General features: G+C 53.0%; 2 protein-coding genes across 2 annotated transcripts; both read left to right on the top strand.

Moving 5' to 3' along the window:
• Positions 1–182: 182 nt before the first annotated feature.
• LOC120375901 (transmembrane protease serine 5-like) lies at positions 183–9,672 on the top strand. The gene is made up of 5 exons (XM_039496920.1): positions 183–191; positions 5,902–6,021; positions 7,377–7,490; positions 8,374–8,417; positions 9,512–9,672. The coding sequence occupies exons 2-5, from the start codon at positions 5,930–5,932 to the stop codon at positions 9,670–9,672; spliced, it is 411 nt and encodes a 136-aa protein (XP_039352854.1). The 5' UTR covers positions 183–191; positions 5,902–5,929.
• An 8,642-nt stretch (positions 9,673–18,314) lies between these two features.
• LOC120375620 (trypsin-like) lies at positions 18,315–26,157 on the top strand. Its single transcript, XM_039496357.1, has 4 exons — positions 18,315–18,444; positions 20,550–20,687; positions 23,512–23,664; positions 25,289–26,157. Exons 1-4 carry the CDS (start codon positions 18,331–18,333, stop codon positions 25,319–25,321), a joined length of 438 nt encoding a protein of 145 aa, XP_039352291.1. The 5' UTR covers positions 18,315–18,330; the 3' UTR covers positions 25,322–26,157.
• The last annotated feature ends 1,813 nt before the right edge of the window (positions 26,158–27,970 follow it).

The raw sequence follows: 27,970 nt of genomic DNA, 5'->3' as shown, positions 1-27,970 counted from the left end.
GACAAACCTATTTAGAACGTTTCGCTCTTTCCCCGCCATTCTATTGGTCCGCAGCCGCCGAGCGAGTGAACGAGCCTCCCCGTCTGATTGGTCCGCTGCCGCGGGGCGGGGAATATAAACCGGGCCCCCGGAACTGCTGCCTTTCGGCCGGGGGGAGCTGGGGGCTGGTGCTGGGCCGCGCCGCGAAGGCGGTAAGTGGGGCGGACGGGGCAGGGGCCCGGGCCGGGGGGGGCTCGGGGAAGGATCTGGAGGGGCTCGGGCCGGGGCGCGGGGCTGGTGCCGGGGCCCTCAGGCGGGGGAGCTGGGGCGGTGCTGGGGGCCGCGGGCCGGCTGTGGCTGGAGCGGCGGAGCGGTCCGGGGGCTGCGGGTAGCGGGGCTCGGGCGGGGGAACTGGAGGGGCTCGGGCAGAGGAGCTGGGGGGCAGGGGCGTTGGGCTGGTGCCATAGCGGTTAGCGGGGGCGGGGGCCGGGGGGCCCGGTGCATGGGTGCTGGTCGGGGGGGCTTGGCTGGTGGGGAAGCCGGGCGGGTGCCATATGGGGTCGGGGCTTCCTCCTGGTGCAGCGCCTACTGGGGAGGTGGCAGCTGCCAAGGGGAAAGGCCCCTTTGGAGGCTTCTGACAAGCTGCCTGTGAAGGGGGGAAGCGCTTTGCACCTGCCCTCACCTGCTCCAGAGGCTGGGCCCAGCCAGGCCTGCTCCTGCTTTGCCTCCGGGACACCCACACTCCCCTGTGCTCTTTGCAGTGACCTGGATGTTGGCTTCCTTTCCTCTGGCCCGGAGGGGATTGATTCTTCCAGGAGATCTGGTGGGGAAATGGATCTGACTTGCTGTGTGACCTTCCAGTAGGGTGACCACATGTCCTGATATTTGGTGCTTTTTCTTACATAGGCTTCTATTATCCCCTGCTCCATTGCAATTTTTCACACTGTCTCATCACCCTACTTTTCAGACAACCTTCACTTTCCTCCCAATTTCTCACTTTGTTAGAAAAAGCAAAAATCAGGGGAATAAATGGTTTTCAAGGGTCTTTGGTTTTCCAATAAAAGCTTCCACTTAATCACAAGTGTTGGATTTTTCTTTTTGGGAAGAGGGGGGTGGGACAGAAGCTTGTGGCAAAACTTCCAACCTGCCACAGTGTGGTGGTTCTCCGATTGCTTAGGAGGTTCAGAGTTGGAGGTTTTGGTGCTTGATTTAAAATCCCTCCCAGCTGTTTGGCCAGCCTCCCTGAGCACACTATCCCCCTGGTTCTCTAGCAAGGGTCAGGGAAGCCATGTTCTGAGACATCAAACTCTAGAGTAGTGATACTCAGACTGCAGCTTAGAAGCTGCAACTAGGTCTTTGTCTCCTGCAGCTCTCTGCAGCACCTATTAAAACAGTTAATTAACCACTCAGGATGCTCTAACTATATTTATTTGCACAAAGCCATTGATTGTGCTGTGAACTAGAAAAACTAAAGATTTCCCCTCACACTGTATAAATATGAATCTATAGTAAATAAAACAATGAACTCACACCACTGGGGCATGTTGGGGGTAATTGCTAATTTGGCTCCTGAATCACTGAGGTCTGAGTATTGCTGCTTGAGAGCTAAGCCTTTGAGGCTATTAGTGTACCCTAAAAGTGAAGGAAGCAGGTTTCTCCATGGGTAACCTTTACATGCTGATTGATCTCAGCCTCTCACAGGGAGAGCAGAGAATGGGCTATGAGCTGAGGGGACCCCAGAGAAGGAGTGGGGGAGACTTGTCAAGTAGTAATAGATTGAGCAAAGAACAGGGGCCTTCTACCCTACAAGGCCATCAGGAAAATAGGTGGCTGCTGGCTCCAGTAAATGGACCTTCCCAGTAGTCAGACTAGACTACACCTAATTAAGCATGAGGATGCAGGAGTTTGAAGCATTAGGATTGAACTACCTCTGTAGTAATAGAAGTCAGATCACTGCAACTATTGAAACAACTATAGAGTCATCTAACAAAGTGATCTCCTAGGATAACCACTACCTGTTCTCCCTCTCCCAGCAGGTCTGGTGTTCCTGATATAGCTAAAATTGCACTTCAGAGCAGAAACATTGTGGGGTTTTTCCCCATCATTGCCACAACAAACACCCCCAAGGTAGGTGTTTGGGTGCTGTATAAATGTGTACCCACTTTTTGGACTTCTGGGGGGGAAGCTGAGTCCTTTTCTTTTAAGTAGCTACGGCTGTATCATATTTCCTTTCTGTTTGCACAAAGCTGCCAACGTTTAAGGAAACTACACTCTAGCCTCTAACCTTGGCTGCGTGACCCATGCTCATCAACACCACTGCAGAGAAAGATGCCTGAAGTTGGCTCAGCTAGGATTCAGGAGGGCCAACTGCAAGAGGCCTGTATCTCAGTAATCCAAAACTATGATATCTTAGAGCCAAGGCCCCTGTGAACTGCCAGCACTGGCCTGATCCTCTCTGCAGAACTTACTAAAAGGGAGAATAGGCCCTGCACCCTTGTGGTAAAGGTAGAAATATAGTTAACATTCACCCTTCAGATTGACTTCTCTGGCACGTGAAGCAACACAGCATGTCTGCTGAAGAAAAGAGCATTATAACCAGCTGCTGTCCTCTGCTCACACGCAGAACAGGAGCTAATCCATCAACTAGTGTGAAATAATGTGATGACCATTCCCAGTTAATTTGTTCCTTGGTCTTCTCCTTACATAACTACAGTGGAGGTGCTTATAGTAAAAAATAGCTCTTCTAAGCCTGTGATTCTATACCTGGATGCAGAAAAGAGAAACTGCCTTCAAAAGTAGTGAGACTTAGCAAGTCTTTAACCTGCATTTTATCTGCTTCCCCCACACTTCTATCAATAAAGTAATAATATGCAGCTGGTGGGAGTGTAATTTTTCAGGTGGAGTGGGAGCTGAATGGGGGATTAGCTGAAGAGACACAGCTGACCACTGCCTAGACTCTGCACAGATTGTAGCTGTATCACAGACTGGCAATTCTTTTCCTGCAGACTTGAGTACAATCAAATACTAAAAACAGCTCAAAGGAAACCTGGGATGGGTGAGTGGTAAATGGGGTTTTTTTTGGCTGATGGAATAATATTTGAGCTAATCACAACAAGGAACATATGATTGAGATAATACCCTTGGCAATCTCTCATTTTATGAAATAGCAGCAAAGGAAACAAATTAACCCACTTTCCATGCTGTTATACAACTGCAGGGAACTCTCATGAGAAAAGCTGTCAGTTTCCCTCCTCTGCATTTCTGCTTTTGCAATGGATGCAGGAGAGGTATAGTGTTAATCTGGACAGCTGCCTGTGACCTTGCTGCATTTACCAGACTGAGTGTGCAGAGATGCCAAGTATCTCAGACAGTACAAGCAGTAGCCAGAAAGCCCAGCTGCTTTTCCTTCCCATACAGCTTGGAGGGGGAAGTCATCAGTCTTAATGCTGCAGTCAGCCATCTTTCTCACTTGCTTTGGTCATGTAAGATTTTATCAGCAGGTATCTTTGTCTCCCCCAAACGTTCATTAAATAACTGGTAGAAGATCATCTCCCATCCCTGTATTCTAGCATCATGATCACCCTCCGCTGAAGAACAGTCTACAGGCCTAGCTGCAAAGAAATAGTGAGGTTCTTGCAGACAAAGTTAGGCATCTGATGGCCTTCACTGTTGGCTTTATACATTTGGCCTGAACAGCCAGATTGTTACACAAGATGAAAACTATAACCTCCTTCCCACTGATAATATAAGATCAAGGACCTGCAGAGGCTGGTGGCAGATGGAAGGGGCAATACAGATACATTTGCTCCTTTTTCATTCCCTGGAGGGGGGAAATCCTGTTGCTATTAATAGATAGAGGGAAATGCTAGAAGATGCTTCCAATGGATTTTTTAGGTTGGGGTTGTGCACAGAGTTGATCACAAGCAAATTTGCAATGCTGGTGAAAGGTGTCAGATTGTCGTGCTGGAGCCTAACAGGTTCTGGTTATTCCCAGAATGCTGCACCATGCACAGCAGCTACAGAAGCGCTTCTCCTCTCCCCCACAATGCCCTGCGGGCATGCCCCATCCGTGCCCCAGCCTGCTCACCCCTAAGCATGGGAGTGAGGGATCAAAGGCCAGATCCTCCAAGCTATTTACACACCTAACTCCTGTTAATTTCAGTGGGAGTTAGGTGCCTAATATTTTGGAGGACCTGGGCTCAGATCTGAAACAATATCCAACTGGTAAAAGGCTCCCGTTCCCGTTCTCAGCCCCCTGCACCAGGCAGTGGCCCTGTAGACTGAGCAGGAACCCCCCGCATACGCAAACACTTAGATGCACAGTGCCTACACACACTCACAAAACGCTGCTGTCTGTGGGGTTCAGAGATTTTAATCACCTGCTGAGTTTTGTTTTTTGATGTCCTTATTACAAAAGACTTTGCAAAAATAATTCCACTTAGCTGCAGCTGGACCTGGAGACGTGGGATGTGTTGAGAGGTTAGTGACAGCGGTCAGAGGACGCAGGGAAGGAGGGGTGAGGGACACACTGAACAGAGAGAGTTATCCATATGGCACTGTCAGTAGGAGACACTTCCACGTGAGTGCCCGAGCTGCGTCTGGGGGCAGCACCAGCTCCGGGTACCTACAGTCCATGAAGGACATGGCGTGGGGGCAGGAGAAGGTGTGATACCAAAAGGGCTGCACAAACCCTAAAGTGCCTGATGTGGACATAATGGGAACCAGAGACTATGGAGAGGGGCTCCCTGCCCCCCTCCAAGCGGCGCTCCCTGGGGTGACTGAAGGTGGGATTGTTAATTCTTGTGTCATGTGACCCACACAACACAGTGGGGCTCTGTCGCTCTCTGCTACAGCCCTTGAGCTAGCAGAGCCGGTCATTTAGCACAGGCCGTAAGACCTAGAGGTCTCCAGTTGGATCCCTGCCGCTTATGACCTACCCCGGGGCAGCACCTTATACTCACAGGGAAAGTGACATTTCCTCCATATAACAGTCAATGGCTGATCAGCCTCCTGGCCCTGTGGCCCAAGCCCTTGTTCCACGTTTCCCTGGTCCCTTAACCCAGCCTGGAGTAGGGAGCTACAGGGGTCTCTAACCCCACCGCCTCCTCCATAGGAAGGCAGCATCAACTGCCTGTATTGGGGGGAGAGCACAATGGCTCCACCGCAGAGCTCACTGGGGAGGATGTCGATGCACGTTCAGGTTGGCCGGAAAGCAGCAGTGCACCTTTCCCCTTGCCTCTCCCCCTGCTTGCACCAGGGACTTCTCTGGATGCAAAGCAGCAGCACTCGTCCTTGGGGCAGACAAGTGACTGCACTGGGGTGTCTCCTGTCACTCTGTGTTGGGGAGGAGCTCAGACTCCGATCTGGTTCTGGAACTCGGCACTCGTTTCCTCCTCTGTGATGTTGGGGATGCCCAGCCTGGCCAGGGGTGCCTCAGTGGGACCCTCATCCTGCAGGACATCATTCAGCTCGGCTGAGAAGCAGGGATGCACCAGGAGGTCCCAGTACAAGTTCAGGGTGGACTGGTCCAATCATGGTGGCTGTGGCATCATAGTGGCAACTTGACAGCTGAGCCCAGTGGTTAAAGGGGTGCGAAGCAGGAGGCGGAGGAGCAGTGTGGGGGTGGGGTGGGGAGAAGTGCTGTTTACCCAAGCCAGGGAGAGGAGGGGGAGCTCTGTCTCTGTTCTGAGCAGAGGAGCAGGGAGCTGGACTGCTCCTTACTGACCCCCCCCAAAGTGGGGGCTGAGCAGATTGTGCGCTGTGGTTCAAATTCAGCAGTGATGCCAACAATGGTGTAAATGACTTTCCCGCGTCCCTTGTTAGTCACTGAGACTTTATTGTGTTTATCTTTGGCCTTTGCAAAGAGCTGGTCGCAAGGAAACTTGCAGAACTTTTTCATAAAATGGTTTTAGTATCTTTCAGAATAAACACGGGAAACTTCTTGTTGGACATGGAAGGCAGGCCCGGCTGGCTCCTGGCCTGTCACGAGCGGTGGAATCTCTCCCTGGGGACTCTGATCTGTAGGCAGCTGGGATACCTCCAGTAAGTGATGCTCCTCTCAGCATAGACCTAGTCGGCCAGTCTCAGGTACAGGTCTTTGATTTGCCATTTTGCTGAAGATATTGCAGAAGTCATGTGATCAGAGCACAGGACTGGGGGCCAGGGACCGTAGAGTTACTGATAGTTATTTGGGGCCTAGATTCAGCTGAGAATGGGGTCCCATTGTGCTAGTCCCATTTCTCACCCTTTTTCTATTTTGCCGTTGGAAAAGGGAGGAAACCCCCAAATCAACCATTTGGGGGTTGGAATTTTCACTGCAAATTAAAATTTTTTCACCTGATATATTGTTTTAAATGAAAAAATGTCCTGTGGGGGAAAAAAACAATCTGCATTTTTTGACTCACGCTAGATGTCCTGTAGCTTGGGTTTATTTCCCGAGACTTTCATAGCAGCTTCCCAAGCTCACAGAATCATGGACTGTGGGATTATCTTTCCATCGGCTTCCCTGGAAGTTGGGTTAAGCCCTTATATCATCCCTGTCTATGGAGTCACTCCCAGATATCATGTCACTGTTCTCCTCTCCACTGCTGTTCTGTGGCTGTGCGTTTCCCCTGAACATCACCATAGAGATGAGGAGGATGGTTTTCTGGCATAAATGAGAAGCAGGACTCCTGGGTTCTAACTGTACCTCCTCTACTCCCTTGTGACCTCTATTCTCTGTGCCTCATTTCCCCCATCTTTCAAACAAGGATCATAATAGTCACCTGTTTCCCAGGTGAGGATGAACTGGTTCATGTTTGGAGCGTGTTTTGAGATCCTCACTTGGAAGGTGTCAGCGAAGGACACGGTATGGTTAATTTCTCCTGTTGTACTCACACGCTGTCGACATTGCAAGGCTAGCAAAGGGATGGTAGCATCTGAAAAGATACTTTAGTGATGCAAACAAACCTATTTCCTGATTTTGGGGTTAGAGTGTAAAGTAAGGGCTGGGGGATGTTCATTTGCAGTATTATTATTTAGCCACTAGATGTCCCTGTGTGCTGTACAGTTCCAGACAGGGCATTGCCCCTGGTAAATGAGAGAGACAAAACTGGAACTCAAGTTGTGTGCGTGGAAGCCTGTTTTTGTGTGTATGTAGTTGGTAGCCCTCCTGGTTAAGCACTGTGATTCCATGAAACGTGGCAGGGTAAAGGTTTAGTCCTCCCAGTGGGTGATGGCTATTATATTTAACCCTTTCGTCTCTTGTGAGCGGTGGCCAGAATTAGCATGTATAAACTAGAGTACAATGGTTCTATGCAGAAGAGAGGAAGGAAGTGACCATAAGAACGCTGTCATGTGGGTGAGCTCTCAGATCGCTCTCTGTGTTTAGGTGATGACATTTGCTGTTGCTTCTGCAGACTCGCCCACCACAAAGGAGTGAACCTGACAGATGTCAAGGTGAACGATACGCAAGAGTTTGTTCAGATTGTGCCCAACCAGAAGAGCAGCATTGAAGACGTGTGGCAGGTCAGGTGGGTGACAGAGCTGGGGAGAGCAGGACCGGCATTGGGGGGCTGAACAGAAGGTCCCTTCACTGTTATATTGTCTGAGAAAAAGTCTCCATGTTTCTGGAGGTGACTGCCAGGCTCTGCAGGGCTGGCATTGACTCTGATCAGCAAATATGGAGGGAGGGAGAAAATGCGAACTGGCAACTAAGTGACGCCAAATGGGAACACAAATAGCACAGCGACTGCACGGGCAGGAGCCACAACTGCCGGGAGGGTCACGCTAAAATAGGACCTAAGCCAGCTTGATGCTTACACAGTGGGGATGTCTGCACTGCACTCTGCACGTGTGGGCATATTCGAGCTAGCTTCGATCTAGCTAGTGCGAGTACCTATAGCAGCAAAGCTTTGGCAGCACGGACTTCAGCACAGCTTAGCCACCAGAATAATGACCCTGGGACCCAGACAGTCTGTGTTTCACGGCTAATGGTACCTGAGCTGGGCACTGGGGTATGTCTACACATGCTGCAATCACACCTCTGATTGCAGAGCAGAGATCCCCTCAGTGTCAACAGGGTAGCTGACTTCCCGACCTTCAGGCAGGCCCGCTAGCCCTCTTAGAACACAACTCTGCTTTGCTGCCGCAGCAACACAACCAGGGTCATTGCACACGTGAGCTTTCTGCCCTGCACCAGCTCGTGTTTGCAAAGTGCTGGGAAGGAGAAAAGCCTTTGGTGGGTGCGATGATAATTCCTATCAGAATCCACTTTCTGGGCATCCTGGGTGCATCTGGCTGGTCGCCATTCCTAGGGGAGCTGCCATAGAACCCCGTGATGGGCCATCTCTGTGTTTCCTGGCTGCAGAGTTCTGGGAGAGCTTTATTTCAAACCCTGATTTTATTCTTGTGCAGGAGCAGCTGTGCTTCAGGGCGAATTGTGGCTCTGAAGTGTTCCGGTAAGTGCTTTCCCCTGTCCTCATATTGCACTGGGGTCTCTTGCATTCTCGGTGCTATTACAGACCCTCTGTTCATTAGCACAAGCCCCAGGTCGGCTAGACACCGACCGCCCTGCGCTCAGCATGGCCCTGGTGTTGGTTTGCAAAGCCTGTGTCGTTCTTCACCCATCCAGCAGCCCCAGTGTTGGGTGGTCTGCGAGCAGCAGCGTTACTCAGCGAGGCAGCACAGCCCTCTTGAGCGACCCTGCAGTAACAAGGCAGCACAAACCAGCTGGTCTGGGTGGGAGGAAGATTTAGCTTCCCAGCCGGCTGAGTGGCAAGAAAAAAAGGGTGGTTTCCAAGTCCCCGGAGCAGCCCCTTTGTCCGAGTGATTTCATAGCTGGGGTCTGCTTGCAGCGGCAGCAGTGACATGACCGTCAGCTCCCCAATCCCTCCTGTCCATATGGCACAGCTACTGGGTAATTAACAGCACATGCAATCAGTGCCCCCGTCCCCCCGCAGTATCTACACCCTAATGGTCTCAGCAGCCCCTTCTTGTCAGGGAAGGGAGCTGTGGCCCAGAACTCTCCCCCTGAGCCAGGGCTATGGCCGGGCAAGCGGCAAGCCCAGAGAAGGCCCAGGTGGAGAGGTGGGACTCCTGCATCCCTCGCTGTTCTCTCTTGCTCCCTCTCCACTCTGGTTTAGTGGTGCTGGCTGGGGGAGGAGACTTGGTTTAGGTGACCGGGTGGGCAGACAGAGGTCCTGGAACTAGCTCGGAGCACACAGAAGGGGTTAGAGAGGGTTTCTCTCTCTTATTTCACATGGGGAACAGCACAGGTGGCAAAAGAAAGGGAGAAAGCTGGGGCCACCCTGAATCCCTGACGTCTTATGGGGGTTGAACCAGGGACTTGGGCAGAGCAGGGGCTCACAGCCCGGAGGCAGGAGCACACCTGGGGAATGACTCCTGTCAGCTGCTTCCCTCTCTGCTGCCTGCTTTCCCTTTCTTTCCTCCCATTTCCTGCCTCTTTGTTCTCCTGCTCGTCTCCCCCAGGTTTCGTGCTCAAAGACCTTCCATGGTTTGGGGGCACCAGGTTCACGTTTCTCCTCATTTGCAGAGTGTGGCCTGCGCTCCAGGGCAGCCCGGATCGTGGGCGGAAGCGACGCCCTGTTGGGACGCTGGCCGTGTCAATCCCACAGCAGGCCGGGGCGGCGGTGGAGAAAATCATCTACCACCCCCGCTATGACGACAGGAGTCACGACTATGACATCGCACTGATGAAACTCAGAGCGCCCTTGAACTTCTCCGGTGAGACCCTTCTCCTCAGCCATCTCCCCCTTGGAGGGGGCGGGGGATCCCCCCAGAGCAGCCCGAGGGCTTTCATTCACAAGGGAGCCACCCACCAACGGTCCCATTCCCACGCCCGTGGCCTGTGTCAATCCCAGGGGCAGTGCCAGTAGGGGGGTTGGTCCAGCTGTGATGGGAGGGGGCAGCAGAGAGAAAACACTCCCCAGACAAGCCCCAGGGTCTCTCTGATGGCACATGGGACAGAACGCTCGCAAGACCTTGTCTCCCACGGATGCAGTGAAGTAAGTGGGCAGATTTTGTAAAGAGCTGGGATCTGGCTGTAAAGGTCACAGTGGGAGCCGAGCTCTTTGGACAATCCGGTCCCTGGAGCCAGAGGGAGCAGAGCTGCAAGGGTGTTTCGCTTGCACGTCTCAGGACTAGATGACCCCTGCTCGCTCCAGGCTGGCTGCTCCTGGGAGCCGCTCTCGATTTGTTTGTGCCGTGCGCTGGGAGGCGCCTGCCGGGCGGTGCTCTAACACGTGGCTCTCCCCAGATGCCGTCCGTGCAGTGTGTTTACCGCTGTACCATCAGGATTTCCCCCACGGCACCCACTGCTGGATCTCCGGCTGGGGCTACACCAGACCTGAACACGGTGAGCAGCTCCAGCAGGCACGGAGAGCTCTCTGGTAGCTCCCTTTTAAAACAAAGACAAGTAAAGGCTGCATCTCACTGGGGGGATGTTTGAGTCTAGAGGAGAGTATTGAATTCTGATCTGCAAACCTACTGCAGTCCTCAGTCCCAGCCCGCAGCCCCTGCTGCTATTGCAGCCTGCGGCTCCTTGCACACCCACCGCTCTGCTGATACCCCCAATCCCCACTGCTATTCCAATGACCACTTCCTCAGTCCCAACACCCAGAGCCCTGGAGATAGAGGGTCTCTGTAATGCTCCATGTCCCGCTGTGCCTTGAGTGCAGACCCCAGCATCTAGCCACCAGGGCTGCAGGTTAAACTGTCTCTTGTTTGCTTTCCTCACATCCAGTTCCTGTTGCTGAGATGCTGAAGGAAGCTATTGTTCCCTTAATCAGCACGAAGAAATGCAACAGCTCCTGCATGTACTCTGGTGAGCTCACCCCCAGGATGCTGTTAATAGGCCGAGAGGGATCCAGTCTTTCCCCCACACTGAGGAGCAGTGTGATGCTGCTCACCGTGGGCTGGATCCCACACTGTGTCTATCACGTACATGAAAATGGGGAAGAGGGTGGGAAACGTGGCTCCCCATCTAAATGAAGAGGGGTCCCCCTCTAGGCCCTTACCGGAGAGGGCGTGGCAGGAGCACGCTCGGGCCCCGGGCAGCACAAGGCGTGTGAAGGGTGAGGTGGGAGGATCTTAGGGCAGAGCAGGGGCACGTTGGGGGTGTGCTGTGCCCTGTGCAGAACTAGTGAGAGGCTGTGGGTGTCAGGGCGGGGGCATGACGGGGATTGATTAGACCCTTCGTCAAACCAGGGAGGGGGTGTCAGAGGTGGGGCTGGGGGCACGGCAGGGGTCTGCTTGGAGCTAATGCACAGGCCCCCTTCATCCTGGGGAACAGCAGGCCATTAGAATGTAGAAGTGCAGCCATCCCCATGGGTTAGGTTAATGCTCCCCCGCGGCACCAGCGTACAAGCTGCAGCGAGCTGCTTTTTCTCTTGAGCTCTGCTAGCTCAAGGGCTGTAGCAGATGGCACATGTCTAGCAGAGCGACAGAGCCCCACTGTGTAGTGTGGGTCACATGACACAAGAATTAACAATCCCACCTTCAGTCACCCCAGGGAGCGCCGCTTGGAGGGGGGCAGGGAGCCCCTCTCCATAGTCTCTGGTTCCCATTATGTCCACATCAGGCACTTTAGGGTTTGTGCAGCCCTTTTGGTATCACACCTTCTCCTGCCCCCATGCCATGTCCTTCATGGACTGTAGGTACCCGGAGCTGGTGCTGCCCCCAGACGCAGCTCGGGCACTCACGTGGAAGTGTCTCCTACTGACAGTGCCATATGGATAACTCTCTCTGTACGGTGTGTCCCTCACCCCTCCTTCCCTGCGTCCTCGGACCGCTGTCCCTAACCTCTCAACACATCCCACGTCTCCAGGTCGAGCTGCAGCTAAGTGGAATTATTTTTGGAAAGACTTTTGTAATGTAATTGAAAAACAAAATTCAGCAGGTGATTAAAATCTCTGAACCCCATAGACAGCAGCATTTTGTGGGTGTGTGTAGGCACTGTGCATCTAAGTGTTTGCGTATGACAGGGGGTTCCTGCTCAGTCTACAGGGCCACTGCCTGGTGCAGGGGGCTGAGAACAGGAACGGGAGCCTTTTACCAGTTGGATATGATGCTAGAATACAGGGATGGGAGATGATCTTCTACCAGTTATTTAATGAAAGTTTGGGGGAGACAAAGGTACCTGCTGATAAAATCTTACATGACCAAAGCAAGTGAGAAAGATGGCTGACTGCAGCATTAAGACTGATGACTTCCCCCTCCAAGCTGTGTGGGAAGGAAAAGCAGCTGGGCTTTCTGGCTACTGCTTGTACTGTCTGAGATACTTGGCATCTCTGCACACTCAGTCTGGTAAATGCAGCAGGGTCACAGGCAGCTGTCCAGATTAATGCTATACCTCTCCTGCATCCATTGCAAAAGCAGAAATGCAGAGGAGGGAAACTGACAACTGTTCTCATGAGAGTTCCCTGCAGTTGTATAACAAACAGCATGGAAAGTGGGTTAATCTGTTTCTTTTGCTGCTATTTCATAAAATGAGAGATTGCCAAGGGTATTATCTCAGTCATATGTTCCTTGTTGTGATTAGCTCAAATATTATTCCATCAACCAAAGAGAACCCCATTTACCACTCACCCATCCCAGGTTTCCTTTGAGCTGTTTTTAATATTTAATTGTAGTGAGGTCTGCAGGAAAAGAATTGCCAAGATTGTAGCTGTAAGTAGTGGTCAGCTGTGTCTCTTTAGCTAATCCCCCATTCTGTTCCCACTCCACCTGAAAAATACACTCCCACCAGCTGCATATTATTGCTTTACTGATAGAAGTGTGGGGGAGCAGATAAAATGCAGGTTAAAGACTTGCTAGGTCTCACTACTTTTGAAAGGCAGTTTATCAGCCCTTTTCTGCATCCAGGTATAGAATCACAGGCTTAGAAGGGCTAATTGTTACTACAAGCACCTCCACTGTAGTTAAGTAAGGAGAAGACCAAGGAACAAATTAACTGGGAATGGTCATCACATTATTTCACACTGGTTGATGAATTAGCTCCTGGTGTGTGTGTGAGCAGAGGACTACGGCAGCAGGTTATAATGCTCTTTTCCTCCACAGCTGTGTTGCTTCACCTCCCAGAGAGAGAGAAGTCAGTCTGAAGAAGGGGGAATGTTAGCTATATTTCTACCTTTACCATAAGGGTGCAGGGCCTATTCTCCCTTTCAGTAAGTTCTGCAGAGAGGATCAGGCCAGTGCTGGCAGTTCACATGGGCCTTGGCTCTAAGATGTCATAGTTTTGGATTACTGAGGTACAGGCCTCTTGCAGCTGGCCCTCCTGAATCCTAGCTGAGCCAACTTCAGGCATCTTTCTCTGCAGCTGTGTTAATAAGCATGGGGCAGCAGCCATTTGAGGTTAGAGGCTAGCAGTGTAGTTTCCTTAAATGCTGGTTGCTTTGTGCAAGCAGAGAGCACAGTACAGGCTTAGCCACTTACAAGAAAAATACTCAACTCTCCCCTAGAAAGTGGGTACATATTCATTTATACAGCACCCAAAGAGGGTGTCTCTCTGTTGCCAGAATGGTAAGGGGACAAACCCCCATGTTTCTGCTTTGAAAAGCATACATTTAATTTTAGCTATACCAGGAACACCAGAGCTGGGGGGAGAGGGAGAACAGCTAGTGGTTATCCTAGGAGATCACCTTGTTAGAGGGCCCTGCAGCTGTTTAGATATTTGCAGTAAAGCTGATTTCTATGACCAAACAGAGGTAGTTCAACTGTGAGGCTTCCAACTCCTGCAGCATCATATTTAATTAGTTGTAGTCCAGTTGGACTCTTTGGGAAAGTTGATTTATTGGAGCCAGTAGCCACCTATCATCCTGATGGCCTCTGCTCTTTCCTCAACCATCAATTTGACAAGTCCCTCCAGCTACAGCACTCCAGCCAGTCTCCCCCACCCCTTCTCTGGTGTCCTATCAGCCCATGGCTCAGTTCTCTGCTCTCCCTGTAGACAATGCCAAGTCTATGATCAACCAGCATGTAATGGTTACCTGTGGAGAATCCTGCACCTTTCAATTTTAGGGAACACCAATAGCCTCAACAGCTTAGCCTGCAAGCAGCAATACTCAGATCTCAGTGGTTAAGGAGCTAAATTAGTTACCCCAAGCATGCCCCAGTGGTGTGAATTCATCTTTTTGTGTACTAGAGGTTCATCTTTAAACAGTATGAGATGGGAAACCTTTAGTATTTATGTTTACAGCAACATCAATGGCTTTGTGCAAATAAATATAGGCAAAGCAGCCTGAGTGATTCAGTGTTTTAATAGGTGCCACAGAAGACAAATTAAAGCGCTACTTGCAGCTTTCAAGCTGCAGTCTGAGTAGATCTGCTCTAGAGTTTGAGGTCTCAACATGGCTTCCCTGACCCTTGCTGGAGAACCAGGGGGATAGTGTGCTCAGGGAGGTTGGTCAAACAGCTGGGAGGGATTTTAAATCAAGCTCCAACTCAGAACATCCTAAGGAATGGGAGAACCACCACAATATAGCTCATTGGAAGTTTTTCCTACAGGTTTCTCTCCCCCCATCTCCCAAAAAGAAAATTTCAACACTTGTGATTAAAATTAGAAGCTTTTATTTTAAAACCACAGATCTTTGAAAACCATGTATTGCCCTTATTCTTAAGAAATTGACAAGAAAGTAAAGTTTGTCTGAAAGGTAGGGTGATCAGACAGCAAGTGTGAAAAATTGGGAAAGGGTGGGGGATAATAGGAGCCTATGTAAGAAAAAGCACCAAATATTGAGACATCTGGTCACCCTACCAGAAGGTGTCACAGCAAGTCAGAACCATTTCCTAACAAGATTCCCCAGGAGAGCCAATCCCCTGCAGATTGCAAGAGCTGCTTGCAAGCTGCAGTCTGAGTATATCTGCTCTAGAGTTTAATCCCAGAACATGGCTTCCCTGACCCTTGCTGGAGAACCAGGGGCACAGTGTGCTCGCGGCAGCTGGCCAAGCAGCTGGGAGGGATTTAAAATCAAGCTCCAGAACCTCCTAAGCAATGGGAGAACCACCACACTGACAGGTTGGAAGTTTTGCTACAAGCTTCTGTCCCACCCCCATTTCCCCAAAAGAAAAATCCAACACTTGTGATTAAGTGGAAGCTTTTATTGGAAAACCAGAGACGCTTGAAAACCATTTATTCCCCTTGTTTTTGCTTTTTCTAAGAGAGTGAGAAATTGACAGGAAAATAGAGTTGGTCTCTAGAAGGTCACACAGTAAGTCAGATCCATTTCCCCACCAGCTCCCCCAGGAGAGCCAGTCCCCCCGGGCCAGAGGAAAGGAAGCCAACATCCAGGTCACTGCAAAGAGCACAGGGGAGTGTGGGTGTCCCGGAGGCAAAGCAGGAGCAGGCCTGGCTGGGCCCAGCCTCTGGAGCAGGTGAGGGCAGGTGCGAAGCGCTTCCCCCCCTTCACAGGCAGCTTTTCAGAAGCCTCCAAAGGCCCTTTCCCCTTGGCAGCTGCCACCTCCCCAGCAGGCCCCGGCCCGGCTCCCCCGCCCGCCCCACTTACCGCCTGCGCGGCCCGGCCCAGCGCCAGCCCCCAGCTCCCCCCGGCCGAAAGGCAGCAATTCCGGGGGCCCGGTTTATATTCCCCGCCCTGCGGCAGCGGACCAATCAGACGGGAGGCACGTTCACTTGCTCGGCGGTTGCGGACCAATAGAATAGCGGGGAAAGAGCGAAACGTTCTAAATAGGTTTGTCCCACGTCGCGGCTCGTAGGTCCGCCCTGCGTGGTGCACTCTGGGAGTTGTAGTCCCGCCCGGGCCTCCTCAGAAACGTTCGGGGGAATTGGAGTCCCGGAGCAAGGGGCGGGCGGGTGTCTGTTCGCTGGGTCCCCCACGCTGCCGGCTGCGGTGCTGGCGCGCTTGTGCCGGCTGGAGGAGCTGAAGGTGGGGCCGGGGTGGGTCCTTTATACTGCACCCAAAGGGGGTGTTTGTGTTGCCATAATGGTAGGGGACAAACCACCGAGTTTCTGCTCCGAGGCGCAGACAGTTTGCGCTACACCGGGCCCACCAGAGCTGGGGGGAGAGGGAGACCAGCCAGGGGTGATCCTAGGAGATCCCTTGGGTAGAGGGCTCTGCCGCCCTTTAGAGAGCTGCAGTAGAGCTGACTTCTACGACCAGACAGAGGTAGTTCAACGCTGAGGCTTCCCACTCCTGCAGCCTCATACTTAATTAGATGTAGTCCAGTCTGACTGCAAAGAGGTCCACTGACTGCTAGCAGGCCCAGGCTCCTTGCTCAACTCTTTGACAAGTCTCTCAAGCTACAGGGCTCTGGGGTCGCTATAGCCCCGGTCTTTGCTATCACATAAAGCTTTCCTGCATCCTTTACTGTTAGGGATACCTGTAACCTCAAAAGTTTAGCTTTAGAGTAGTAGGACTCAGACCTCCCTGGTTCGAAAGCCCAATTAGCAATCATAACCCCAAAATGCCACAGGCATGTGACAATTGTTTCATTTAGTACAGCTCCATATTTAAACTGATGTGAACAGCCTAAAAACTAAAGATTTCCTACATGAGCAACTTTGCACAAATTAATATAGAAAAAGCATTCTGATTGGTTAAGGATGGTTTTAATAGGTGCTGCAAAAGACAAATTTAAGAGCTACTTGCAGCTGCCAAGTTGCAGAGTATATCTGCTCTAGAGTTTGGTGTCTAAGAACATGGCTTCCCTGACCCTTGCCAGAGAACCAAGGGGCTAGTGTTCTTAGGGAGGCTGGTGAAGCAGCTGGGAAGAATGTTTAATCAAGCTCCAAAACCTCCAGCTCAGAAGCTATGGGAGAAGCCCCACACTGGCATAGGGTGGAAGTTTTGCTACAAGCTTCTGTCCCACCCCCATTTCCCCAGAAGAAAAATCCAACACTTGTGATTAACTAGAAGCTTTTATTGGAAAACCAAAGACCCTTGAAAACCATTTATTCCCCTTGTTTTTGCTTTTTTGAACAAAGTGAGAAATTGAAGGAAAGTAAAGTTGGTCTGGAAGGTCACACGGTAAGTCAGATCCATTTCCCCCCCAGGCCAGAGGAAAGGCAGCAAACATCGAGGTCACTGCAAAGAGCACAGGGGAGTGTGGGTGTCCCTGAGGCAAAGCAGGAGCAGACCTGGCTGGGCCTGGCCTCTGGAGCAGGTAAGGGCAGGTGCAAAGCGCTTCCCCCCCTTCACAGGCAGCTTTTCAGAAGCCTCCAAAAGGCCCTTTCCCCTTTGCAGCTGCCACCTCCCCAGCAGGCCCCGGTGCAGGAGCAAGCCCCGAACCCCCCCATATGGCACCAGCCCAACACCCTGGTGCAGGAGCTCCCCCAGCACCAGCGCCCCTGCCTGAGAGCTGCCCCCTCTCCCCCCTCCCTCCAGCACCAGCCCAGCCCCCCTGACCAAGAGCTCCCCTTCCCCGGCACCAGCCCCGCGCCCCTGCCCTAGAGACTCCCCCAGCACCAGCCCCGCTCCCCTGCCCTAGAGACTCCCCCTTCCCCAGCACCAGCCCAGCCCCTGCCCAAGAGCTGCCCTTCTCCCCCTTCCCTGGCACCAGCCCAGCGCCCCTGCCCGAGCGCTGCCCCTTCTCCCCTCCCTCCCCGCAACCCCGGGCCGCTCCCCCGTCCGCCCCACTTACCGCCTTCGCGGCGCGGACCAGCGCCAGCCCCTAGCTCCCCCCCTAGCCGAAAGGCAGCCTTTTCAGGGGTCCGGTTTATATTCCCCGCCCCGCGGCAGCGGACCAATCAGACGGGGGGCTCGTTCACTCGCTCGGCGGCTGCGGACCAATAGAATGGCGGGGAAAGAGCGAAACGTTCTAAATAGGTTTGTCCCACGTCGCGACTCGTAGGCCCGCCCTGCGTGGTGCACTGTGGGAGTTGTAGTCCCGCCCGGGCCTCCTCAGTCACGTTTGGGGGAATTGGAGTCCCGCAGAAGGGGGCGGGCGGACTCGCTTTCCCGTGGTGCCGCGCGGTGTCGGCCCGCTGATGAGGCGGCCGGGGGTGTGACCGGGCGCTGGGTCCGCGTGGCTGCCCCTGTAGCGAAGGACGCTGCTCCTCCTAGGACTGTGCTACCGGCAGCATGTTCCGGGACTTGTCCAGAGTTCGAAGCTGCTAGTGTATTAAACTGGTGCCTGATGTAGCAAATGTCTCCAGCGAGCAGTTTCTTGCACTAGAGCGTACGGGAAACGGCTGCGTGTAGAGATGTGCTCGCTGCAGCAGTCAGTGATACCTATAGAGTGCAAGAAACCGCTTCTGGGGAAAGATGCTACTTCCTTTGTACAACTCGAAAGCTGTTATATGTCAGTCATTAAAGATGTTGAAAAGAAACATATCCAGAACTGATCCCTGGAGAACCCCACTTGTTATGCCCATCTAGGTTTCATTTGCATCATTTGTTTATGAGAAGGTCATGGAAGACAGTATCAAAAGCCTTACTAAAGGCAAGATGGACATCATCTACTGCTGGGAGGCTCGTTACCCTGTTAAAGAAAGCTATCAGGTTGGTTTTACAGGTGAGACTGCTTGAAATACCTTTTTTTAAAGCAAAGTTTGACCTTCCACTGCTACAGGTAGCACAGTCCTACAGTGAGCATTTTCACACATGTATGAAACTGCAAAGTATAGGGATGTACTACCTGTAGCACTGCCATATGAGGAAGCTAAGTCCTACAGGCAGCAGTTTCTCACACCACTGGCATGTAAGACTGTTATCTGTAGGAATCAGCTACATCAGATGGGCTTTTTTATTTTCTTTTAAGCAAAAGTTGGACCTCTTGCTGCTGTGGGTAGCACCCTCCTACAGCTAGCATTTTCACACACATAAACCTGCAAACTATAGGGATGTGCTGCTACTTGTAGCACTGCAATGTGATGAAGCTAATTCCTCTGTAGAAATCAGCTACATCCCATAGCCTTTTTTAAGCAAACTTGCACTTGCTGCTGCTGCAGATAGTGAATTCTTAGCAGCTCTCAGAAACTGCTAACGGTAAGGGCCTTACCTGTGAGCCTTCTGAATAACAATTAGCTATTATTTTAACAGAAAGTGACATGGATTGGGTATGAGCTAAAGATGCGAGTCTTAACTCTGCTGACAAAACATGAAAATAACCTTTTCCTTTCATATGTTTCTGGATGGTACACAGCTGGAGTCAGCTCAGTTAGGGCCCACCTGGCCCTGATAAGGGGGCTGTGGGTCAAGAGCTGGAGAAGTACCTGAAGTTGAGCAGTGCTGGGGAAGGGCAAGGGGAACTCCAGCCTTTTAAACCCATGGTGCTACACAGTGGTGGGCCACTATTGAGAAAGTAGCCAGTGACCCGGCTCTGGGTCCCCACAGCTGCCCCCATCTCCCTCACTGTTGGCTGCAGTGCTGGCACACTCGGGCCAGCTGGAGGAGGACACCGAGGGCACCTGGATCTCCCAACTTTCCCACTGGGTGGAGGAGCAAAAGGTGGGGCCAGGAGTGTGTGGTGGGATCATTTATTCTGTACCCAAACAGGGTGTTTGTGCTGCCACAATGGTAGGGAACAAACCACAATGTTTCTGCACTGAAAAGCAGACATTTAATTTCAGGAACACCAGAGCTGGTAGGAGACAGAACAGTTACTGGGTATCATAGATCACTCTGGGAGAGGGCTCTGCCATCATTTAGATAGTTGCAGTAGATCTGATTTCTACAACCAAACAGACCTAGTTCAAGCCTGAGGCTTCCAACAGGAAGCCTTGTACTTAATTAGGTGTAGTCCAGTCTGACTCTTTAGAAAGGTCCATTTACTGGTAGCAGGCCTCTGCTCTTGGCTCAGCCTGGTACTACTCTTTGACAAGTCCCTCAAGCTACACTGCTCTGGGGTCCCCTCAGCCCATGGCTCAGTTCATTGCCATCCCTTAGAGAGGCTGAGGTCAACAAGCAAGTAAAAGTTACCTGTGGAGAACTCTGCATTCTTCACTTTTAGGGTATACCAATAGCCTCAAAAGTTTAGCTCTAGAGCAGCAATACTCAGACCTCAGTGGTACAGAAGCCAAATCAGCAACCATTAACCCAAACATGCCTCAGTCATGTGAATTCATTGTTTCTTTTACTATAGCTTCATATTTAAACAGTAGGACATGGGAAATCTTTAGTTTCTATGTTTCCAGCAACATCACTGAGTTTGTGCAAATGAATATAGGAAAAGCATCAGTGTTTTAACAGGTACTGCAAAGAGCTGCTTACAAGCTGCAGTCTGAGTATCACTGCTCTAGAGTTTGATCTCAGAACATGGCTTCCCTGGCCCTTGCTGGAGAACCAGGGGGATAGTGTGCTCAGGGAGGTTGGCCAAGCAGCTGGGAGAAATTTTAAATCAAGCTCCAAAACCTCAAACTCAGAACCTCATAAGCAACCAGAGAAGCCCCACACTATAGCAAGTTAGAAGTTTTGCTACAAGCTTCTGTCCCACCCCCATTTCCCCAAAAGAAAAATCCAACACTTGTGATTAAGTGGAAGCTTTTATTGGAAAACCAAAGACCCTTGAAAACCATTTATTCCCCTTGTCAATTTCTCACTTTGTTAGAAAAAGCAAAAACAGGAAAGTACAGTTGGTCTGGAAGGTCACACGGTAAGTCAGATCCATTTCCCCACCAGCTCCCCTGGGGGAGCCAATCCTCCCCGGGCCAGAGGAAAGGCAGCGAACATCCAGATCACTGCAAAGAGCACAGGGGAGTGTGGGTGTCCCGGAGGCAAAGCAGGAGCAGGCCTGGCTGGGCCCAGCCTCTGGAGCAGGTGAGGGCAGGTGCAAAGCGCTTCCCCCCCTTCACAGGCAGCTTTTCAGAAGCCTTCAAAGGCCCTTTCCCCATTTGCAGCTGCCACCTCCCCAGCCCGAGAGACTCTCCCTCCCCCCCCCGCCCCGGCACCAGCCCCGCGCCCCTGCCCCAGAGACTCTCCCCCCCCCCGCCCCGCCCCGGCACCAGCCCCGCGCCCCTGTCCTAGAGACTCTCCCCTCCCCCGCCCCGGCACCAGCCCCGCGCCCCTGCCCTAGAGACTCTCCCCTCCCCCGCCCCGCCCCGGCACCAGCCCCGCGCCCCTGCCCTAGAGACTCTCCCCCGCCCCGGCACCAGCCCCGCGCCCCTGCCCTAGAGACTCTCCCCCGCCCCGGCACCAGCCCCGCGCCCCTGCCCTAGAGACTCTCCCCGCCCCGGCACCAGCCCCGCGCCCCTACCTAGAGACTCTCCCGCCCCCGGCACCAGCCCCGCGCCCCTGCCCTAGAGACTCTCCCCGGCACCAGCCCCGCGCCCCTGCCCTAGAGACTCTCCCCCGGCACCAGCCCCGCCCCTGCCCTAGAGACTCTCCCCCCCGGCACCAGCCCCGCGCCCTGCCCTAGAGACTCTCCCCGGCACCAGCCCCGCGCCCCTGCCCTAGAGACTCTCCCCGGCACCAGCCCCGCGCCCCTGCCCTAGAGACTCTCCCCGCCCCCGGCACCAGCCCCGCGCCCCTGCCCTAGAGACTCTCCCCGCCCCCGGCACCAGCCCCGCCCCTGCCCTAGAGACTCTCCCCGCCCCGGCACCAGCCCGCGCCCCTGCCCTAGAGACTCTCCCCGGCACCAGCCCCGCGCCCCTGCCCTAGAGACTCTCCCCGGCACCAGCCCCGCGCCCCTGCCCTAGAGACTCTCCCCGGCACCAGCCCCGCGCCCCTGCCCTAGAGACTCTCCCCGGCACCAGCCCCGCGCCCCTGCCCTAGAGACTCTCCCCCGGCACCAGCCCCGCGCCCCAGCCCCGCCATCCTTCTCCCGAGCCCCCGCCCTGCAGCCCCCGGGCCGCTCCCGCCACAGCCGGCCCGCGGCTCCCCCGGCCCAGGCCCCTCCCCCGTCCGCCCCACTTACCGCCTTCGCGGCCCAGCGCCAGTCCCCGGCTCCCCCCGGCCGAGAGGCAGCAGTTCCCGGGCCCCGGTTTATATTCCCCGCCCCGCGGCAGCGGACCAATCAGACGGGGGGCTCGGTCACTCGCTCGGCGGCTGCGGACCAATAGAATGGCGGGGAAAGAGCAAAACGTTCTAAATAGGTTTTGTCCCACGTCGCGGCTCGTAGGCCCGCCCTGCGTGGTGCGCTCTGGGAGTTGTAGTCCCGCCCGGGCCTCGGTCCCGTTCGGGGGAGTGGGAGTCCCGGAGCAAGGGGCGGGCGGACTCGCTTTCCCAGCAGTGTGAGCTGCTCACCGGGGGCCGGATCCCACACGGTGTCTGACACGTGGCTCCCCATGTAAATGCAGGGGGCGCTCGGCTCTCCCCGGAGCGGGCCCGGCAGCAGCGCGCTCGGCCCGGGCAGCGCAAGGCGGGGGGGGCTTAGGGCAGAGCAGGGGCACGTTGCGGGGGTGCGGTGCCCTGTGCAGAGCTAGTGAGAGGCGGTGGGTGTCGGGGCGGGGATGGATCAGACCCTTCCTCGAGCCGGGGAGGGGGTGTCAGAGGCGGGGCTGGGGGCACGGCAGGGGTCTGCTTGGAGCTAACGCACAGGCCCCTTCGTCCTGGGGAACAGCAGGCCACTGGCATGTAGAAGGGCAGCCACCCCCTTGGGTTAGGTGAATGCTCCTTTCCACAGAGCGGGCAGCCGCCCCGCGGCACCAGCGGACAAGCTGCAGCGAGCTGCTTTTTCTTTCACTCGAAAGTTATAAATCCCACCTCCTTAGCAGCTAAAGGTTGCTAAAGATGGGCTACTGCATTACTGTTGATTACAGGCATTTAGCCCCATCTTCTGCACTGCCACTAGTCCCAGCTGGAGACGGGCACTGAATGGAGCAGACTGTTGGGGTGAAGCTATACAGCAGCTCCTTGGGGGGAGCTAGGCGCAGAGTCACAAACGGAGCGAGGCGCCTAACTCCTGTGGGTTTGGATTGGAGCTGGGAATCTGACTCCATTTGTTCACCTGGCCCTTCGAGAGCAGCATCTTTGGTCCGGTAGTTAGGGATGTATCAGGCCCCATAGCACAAAATTAGCCTCAGGCTGTTGGGTTTCATTCCTGCGTTGTGGTATTGCACCCCGGGGCCTCAGTGAAGCAGTGCAGAGGAAGAACCCTCCACGGGGCCCAGGACCCTTCTGCGAGCTGTCTGCAAATCCCAGCTTCTGCTCCTTGAGCACCTTCTAGCAGCATCTCCCCCGGGGAAGAAGGGGCCCCACCCAGCATGGTTCAGTTCTCCCCCTGCTGCAACACGGCTGCCCAAACAGGAGGGAGGAAGAGCCCCGGGGAAAGTCCTGTACAGCATTTGGCCCAGATTCACAAAGGTATTTTGCTGATTAACTCCCATTTATTCAAACGCCTTTGAAGAGCTGGTCCTGTGTCGTCGGGGTGCGTGGATTGAAAATGGCCAGTAAAGTGCTTTGAGATCCTGACTGAGGGAGAGGAAAATCATGAGCACTGAAGCGATGTAACAGAGCTGGGGTTTAGCAATCTGCATGCCAAGGGGACGTACCGGCAGCAGGCAGCTCAGCTGTGCCCCTTCCCGCATTTCAGCCTCTCGCAAGGCTGACAGGGCCCACAGGGCAGGAGCAGCCCTACGGTGCATAACCCACCTGCTAGCTTCACGGAAGCCCTGCCCCACCGTGACACTCGTCTGTCTTGCAGGGAGACAGCGGGGGGCCGCTGGTTTGCCAAGATGAACTCACCTGGCGCCTAGTGGGTATCGTGAGCTGGGGCACGGGGTGTGCTGAACCCAACTACCCTGGGGTTTACACCAAGGTGGCCGAATTCCTGGACTGGATTTATCAGATCATCGAGGTAATGGGAGCAAATGGACAAAGGCCTGGGTGGACCTCCAAGGAGAGGCTAGAGCAGAGCAGGGTGTTGGCTCATCAGCTCTGTCATCCTGGCTACCACCAACCTATATATTTATATTATATTATTTTAACCTGCCCCTTTGGTCACTGCTGGCCAATGGGTACATTCCTTCCTGATTCCCAGGACAATGTTTATAGGGGGATGGGAACGGAGGTGGGTTTAAAATACCCCTGCCATTCTAGATCTAGTACAGGTCCTGGGAGAAAGTTAACAGCTCTGTCCTCTGCAGCAAGAGCCTTCCAGAGGCAGGAAATCAGAAACGCAAGCCGGCTCCCTCTGCTTTGTACGGCGCAGAGCTGAGAGGCACAGAGGCAGGGCAATCAGCAGCACAACATGCACCTAAATACAGAGGGATGGAAAAATACTCCAAAAGGCCTAGAGGGCCCTGCTCCCTGTGGTAAAGGTAGGTGAGACAGCTGGGATCTTGCAGGCACAAACACTCACCCGTGCATCCATACACCACAGCCGGAGCACACCAGTGCTCCTCCAACCAGCTTGGGGTCTTCAGATCTCGGCCTTCCTCCGTCCCCCAGAAAGACAAAAGCACAGGAAGGAGAGGAACAAGGAACAGAAGCTACAGGGGACATTAGATTAAAGGGGAGACCCTGAGTTTACAAAAAATGCCTAAAACCCCCACTAAGTTTCCGTAGATCAGTTGTAACTGACAGCAGGGCCTTGTGAAAGTTATTCTCTCGCTCACCAGCTCATCGTTGGAAGTGTCTTTACTGTATGGGAGCAGAGGGAACACAAGTCAGTTTCTTTTTTCCATGGTCTGTTTCTAGTCAATATCAGGACTGTGCAGCAACACCCTGAAGTGTTTGACTGTAAGACAATGCAGGGGGAGGTTTTTTGTTTTTAAAAGAAAATTGCCAGGAAAACAGCTCATTTCTCCGATTCGAAAGAAAATATTTCTATTGATCTCATACGCTTAGAGGCCCAAAGCGTGTGGAGAGCAAACAGAAAAATCAACTTCTCCCCTGTATCAAAGAGCTCTGTCACAGCCTGCACTGTGAGCTGCTTACAGCTGCTGTCGGAACAAGTGGAGATATTTCGGAATGCTCTGGTTCCACCCCAGGCCTTGCAGTCCCAAGACTTGGTCGGACCCAGTAAATACATGCAGAGCAGGCTGTAAGTTTATTTTGAGCTAGATGCAAAGCAGAGAGAGCCCTGTCTGTAGTGAAAACCCCCAAAAGCAGGTCCTGCTGTTCCATCGGTCGCTTTATCAATATGACTGTTTTAATAGCGGACAGGTGGTTAGCGGGTCAGTAATCAGATACATTTGAAGCTGTCGGAGCAGGCAGTGGCTCCTTGCCGTAGAATTAGCTGTAACAATACCCAAACTTCATATCACTGGAGCGAGAGGAAGTTATGCAGGCGAGAACTGTGCTTGTAAACTAAGCAGAGTTGAAATGTTCAGGAGCGTAGGACTGGTCGGGAAGAGCAAGATCCAGAGAACTGCACCGGTTTCATTAAAGGGGTCAGAAGAGCGGTGGTAGAAATAGATATCGGTATTAACGTGTCGTTGTACAGCTCAGGCGAACAATTGCCTTTTCCTCTCTTCCAGGTGGGCGGACGGCAAAGGGCCCCTCGCAGCTGAATTCTCCCCCACTGAGGTAAAGAGTTTAATCCGAGCCTTGTTCCAGAACACAGAGAGGAGAGCAGCGGCCCTTGCGAAAATTAAATAGCCTTGTGTTTACTCCTGTGCAATAGACCTTTTCCTGGGAAAGCAACAGTAAATCAGGTTTCAAACTCTTATTTGGATTTAACCCTTTTTCCTAATCAGTTTAGCTTTATGAAAGCACTTCCTAAAGGCCTGGCCAATGGGAAAAAACTTCACCCAGCTCAGCATCTATACAATAAATGTAGCAATTTATTGCAGCTTGGCCTCCAAAAGCAAAGGAGAGTAACTCCTTGGCACTAGCCGGTGCTACTTCGTCCACTACCCAGAGAAGCGCCGTGCTGTAAAACTCTGGCTCCTGACATGTAGTCTACCAGCCCGGACCCATTTCGGGCGATACGGGGTAACTTATCAGCTAGAAAAACTTCATCGCTACCGTGCTAAGCACATTTGTGGAGGTCATAACTGTGGTGTCGGTAGATTCCGGAAGCGGCACATTTTTTCTAGGTCATACAATGTTTAAATGGGACCGGGCACCAAATTTGAAAACATCTGAAAATCACAAGAAGGGCCGTAACTCAGACGCGTAGTTTAATTTTGACCAAAACCGTCAGTCTTCTAAACACAAATCGTACCGTTTTGGAAGGTTTGGGAAACATTTAGCCCCGGGCGATCAGCTTTATGCAAGTTCCTGTACTCTTTTACCTTTGGTTAAAGCAAGTCTATACTCACACGACAGTCAGAGCTTGTTTGTACCATGTATTGCATCAAAATATTTGTCATTATTTGTAGAATAGACTGATCTGAGAAGTTTTTTCTGTCTGCTATTTTTATTAAGTTATACAGATGACAAGATCCCCACCCTCTAATTATAAAACATATATTTACGATATCGTCTGCTCGGCCAGAGACATAAGCCTAAAGCACACACGGTACAAATATAATTTCAGTAATAATCCATGTGAACTCCTTATAGAACAGTAATGACGCTTAGTGGAATGGCTGTAGAGCATGTTGTATGAAGGTGTCGTGTGAATACCAAAGGATAGCCACGTGCTGTCAATGTAACCCCTACATCTAATGATGGGCTATTGAATGCCTAACGCAGCACCCCTTCGAACAATATTTACTCACAAACATCGTCGCTGTAATTTGCAGATAGTTGAAACATTTCTGCTCCCACCCAGAGTCTCCGCCCTGTTCGATAGTCTGCTGCTACTCATCCCTGTCACAGCTGCACGCACGGGAGCCCAACAAATCTTCCCTGCGGCGGCCGGGGCTCTCACAGCCACACTGCACAAATGCTCTAAGTGCTGGGCTAGGAGGTATTGCAATGGGCTGGCTCCCTCAGTGTATCCTATTGAAGGGGGAGGGGGGCATGTCATTAGGTAATTAAGCAGTCACTGGGCAGCTCTTGCAGCATGAGTCTCTCTGTGGTCCAGTGGTTTGGCTCCCTGCCTTGAGAAGGGGGCCGGTGGGGGTTCCAATCCCCTTTATGCTGGCTGAGCCGGGATTTGAAGGGTGATTGCCTACCTCTTAACCCAACGGCCTAAGTGCCTGGCTAGGAGGTAGTGGGCTGCGCGGTCTCCCTCAGTCCTTTCTGTTGAAGGTAGGCCACATTCAGTAAATATGACATGAGAATTGGACCAGTTGCCTTGTGTGATTCCTGCTGTAGTCCTGTGGCTTGGGCACTTATTCTAGAAGTAACAAGGTGCAGGTTCAAATCCCTCTCCTGAAATGGGAGGGGAGTCTCAATCTCTTACCGCTCAAGCGTCCCACATTAACTATATATTAACCGGAGCCAGGTAAACTCTCAAGTCCCTCTGTGGTAAGGGGGTTAGGGTGTGCGCTTGCACTGGGGGCTGACCCCGGTTCAGATCCCTTCAAAGTAGGTTGGGGCGGGCGTCTCAATCTCTTACTGCTCAAGCGTTCCACTTTAACTATATATTAACCGGGGCAAGGTAAGCTCTTGTGTCCCTCTATGGTACGGGGGTTTGGGTGCTCGCTTGGATTGTGAGTCACCTGGGTTCTAAACCCGGCTCAGGAGAGCCTTTGATGAGTGAGAGGGAGACCTCTCCTAAGTGAGCAAGAGGCCAGTGACAGAGCAGGAGAACCTGGTGGTGAGAGAGAGAGGAAGTTGAGCAGAGGAATGATAGGCCAGTAGGAGGGCCGAGAGGAAGATGAGCAATAATGTGGCAGGGCAGGAAGACCTGGAGGAAGATGAGCAGAGCAATAATGTGGCAGGGCAGGAGGGCAGGGGCTAGAGAGAGGAAGCAGACCAATAATAGGTGAGTGGCAGGGCAATAATAGGGCAGGAGGGGGTAGAGAGAGGGAGACCTCCCCAGGCAGAGCAGGAGGTGAGAGGCAGGGCAGGAGGGGGAAGAGAGAGGGAGACAGGCCAGGCAGAGCAGGAGGTGAGAGGCAGGGCAGGAGGGGGTGGAGGGGATAGAGAGAGGGACACCCCCCCAGGCAGAGCAAGAGGTGAGAGGCAGGGCAGCCTGGGGGTGAGAGATAGGGGTAGAGGTAGGTAAGGGGTGGTGAGAGAGAGAGATAGAGATGTACAGAGCAGCAAGAGGGTCTCCCCCTAATAGAGCTGAGTTGGCTCTATGGGGGGAGGCCCTCTGGCTG

This window comes from Mauremys reevesii, linkage group 12, assembly GCF_016161935.1.
Source record: "Mauremys reevesii isolate NIE-2019 linkage group 12, ASM1616193v1, whole genome shotgun sequence".
In the NCBI taxonomy this organism is placed as follows: Eukaryota; Metazoa; Chordata; order Testudines; family Geoemydidae; genus Mauremys; species Mauremys reevesii.
The sequence above is the reverse complement of the archived record's forward strand: the minus strand, read 5'-3'. Positions and strand labels throughout refer to the sequence as shown.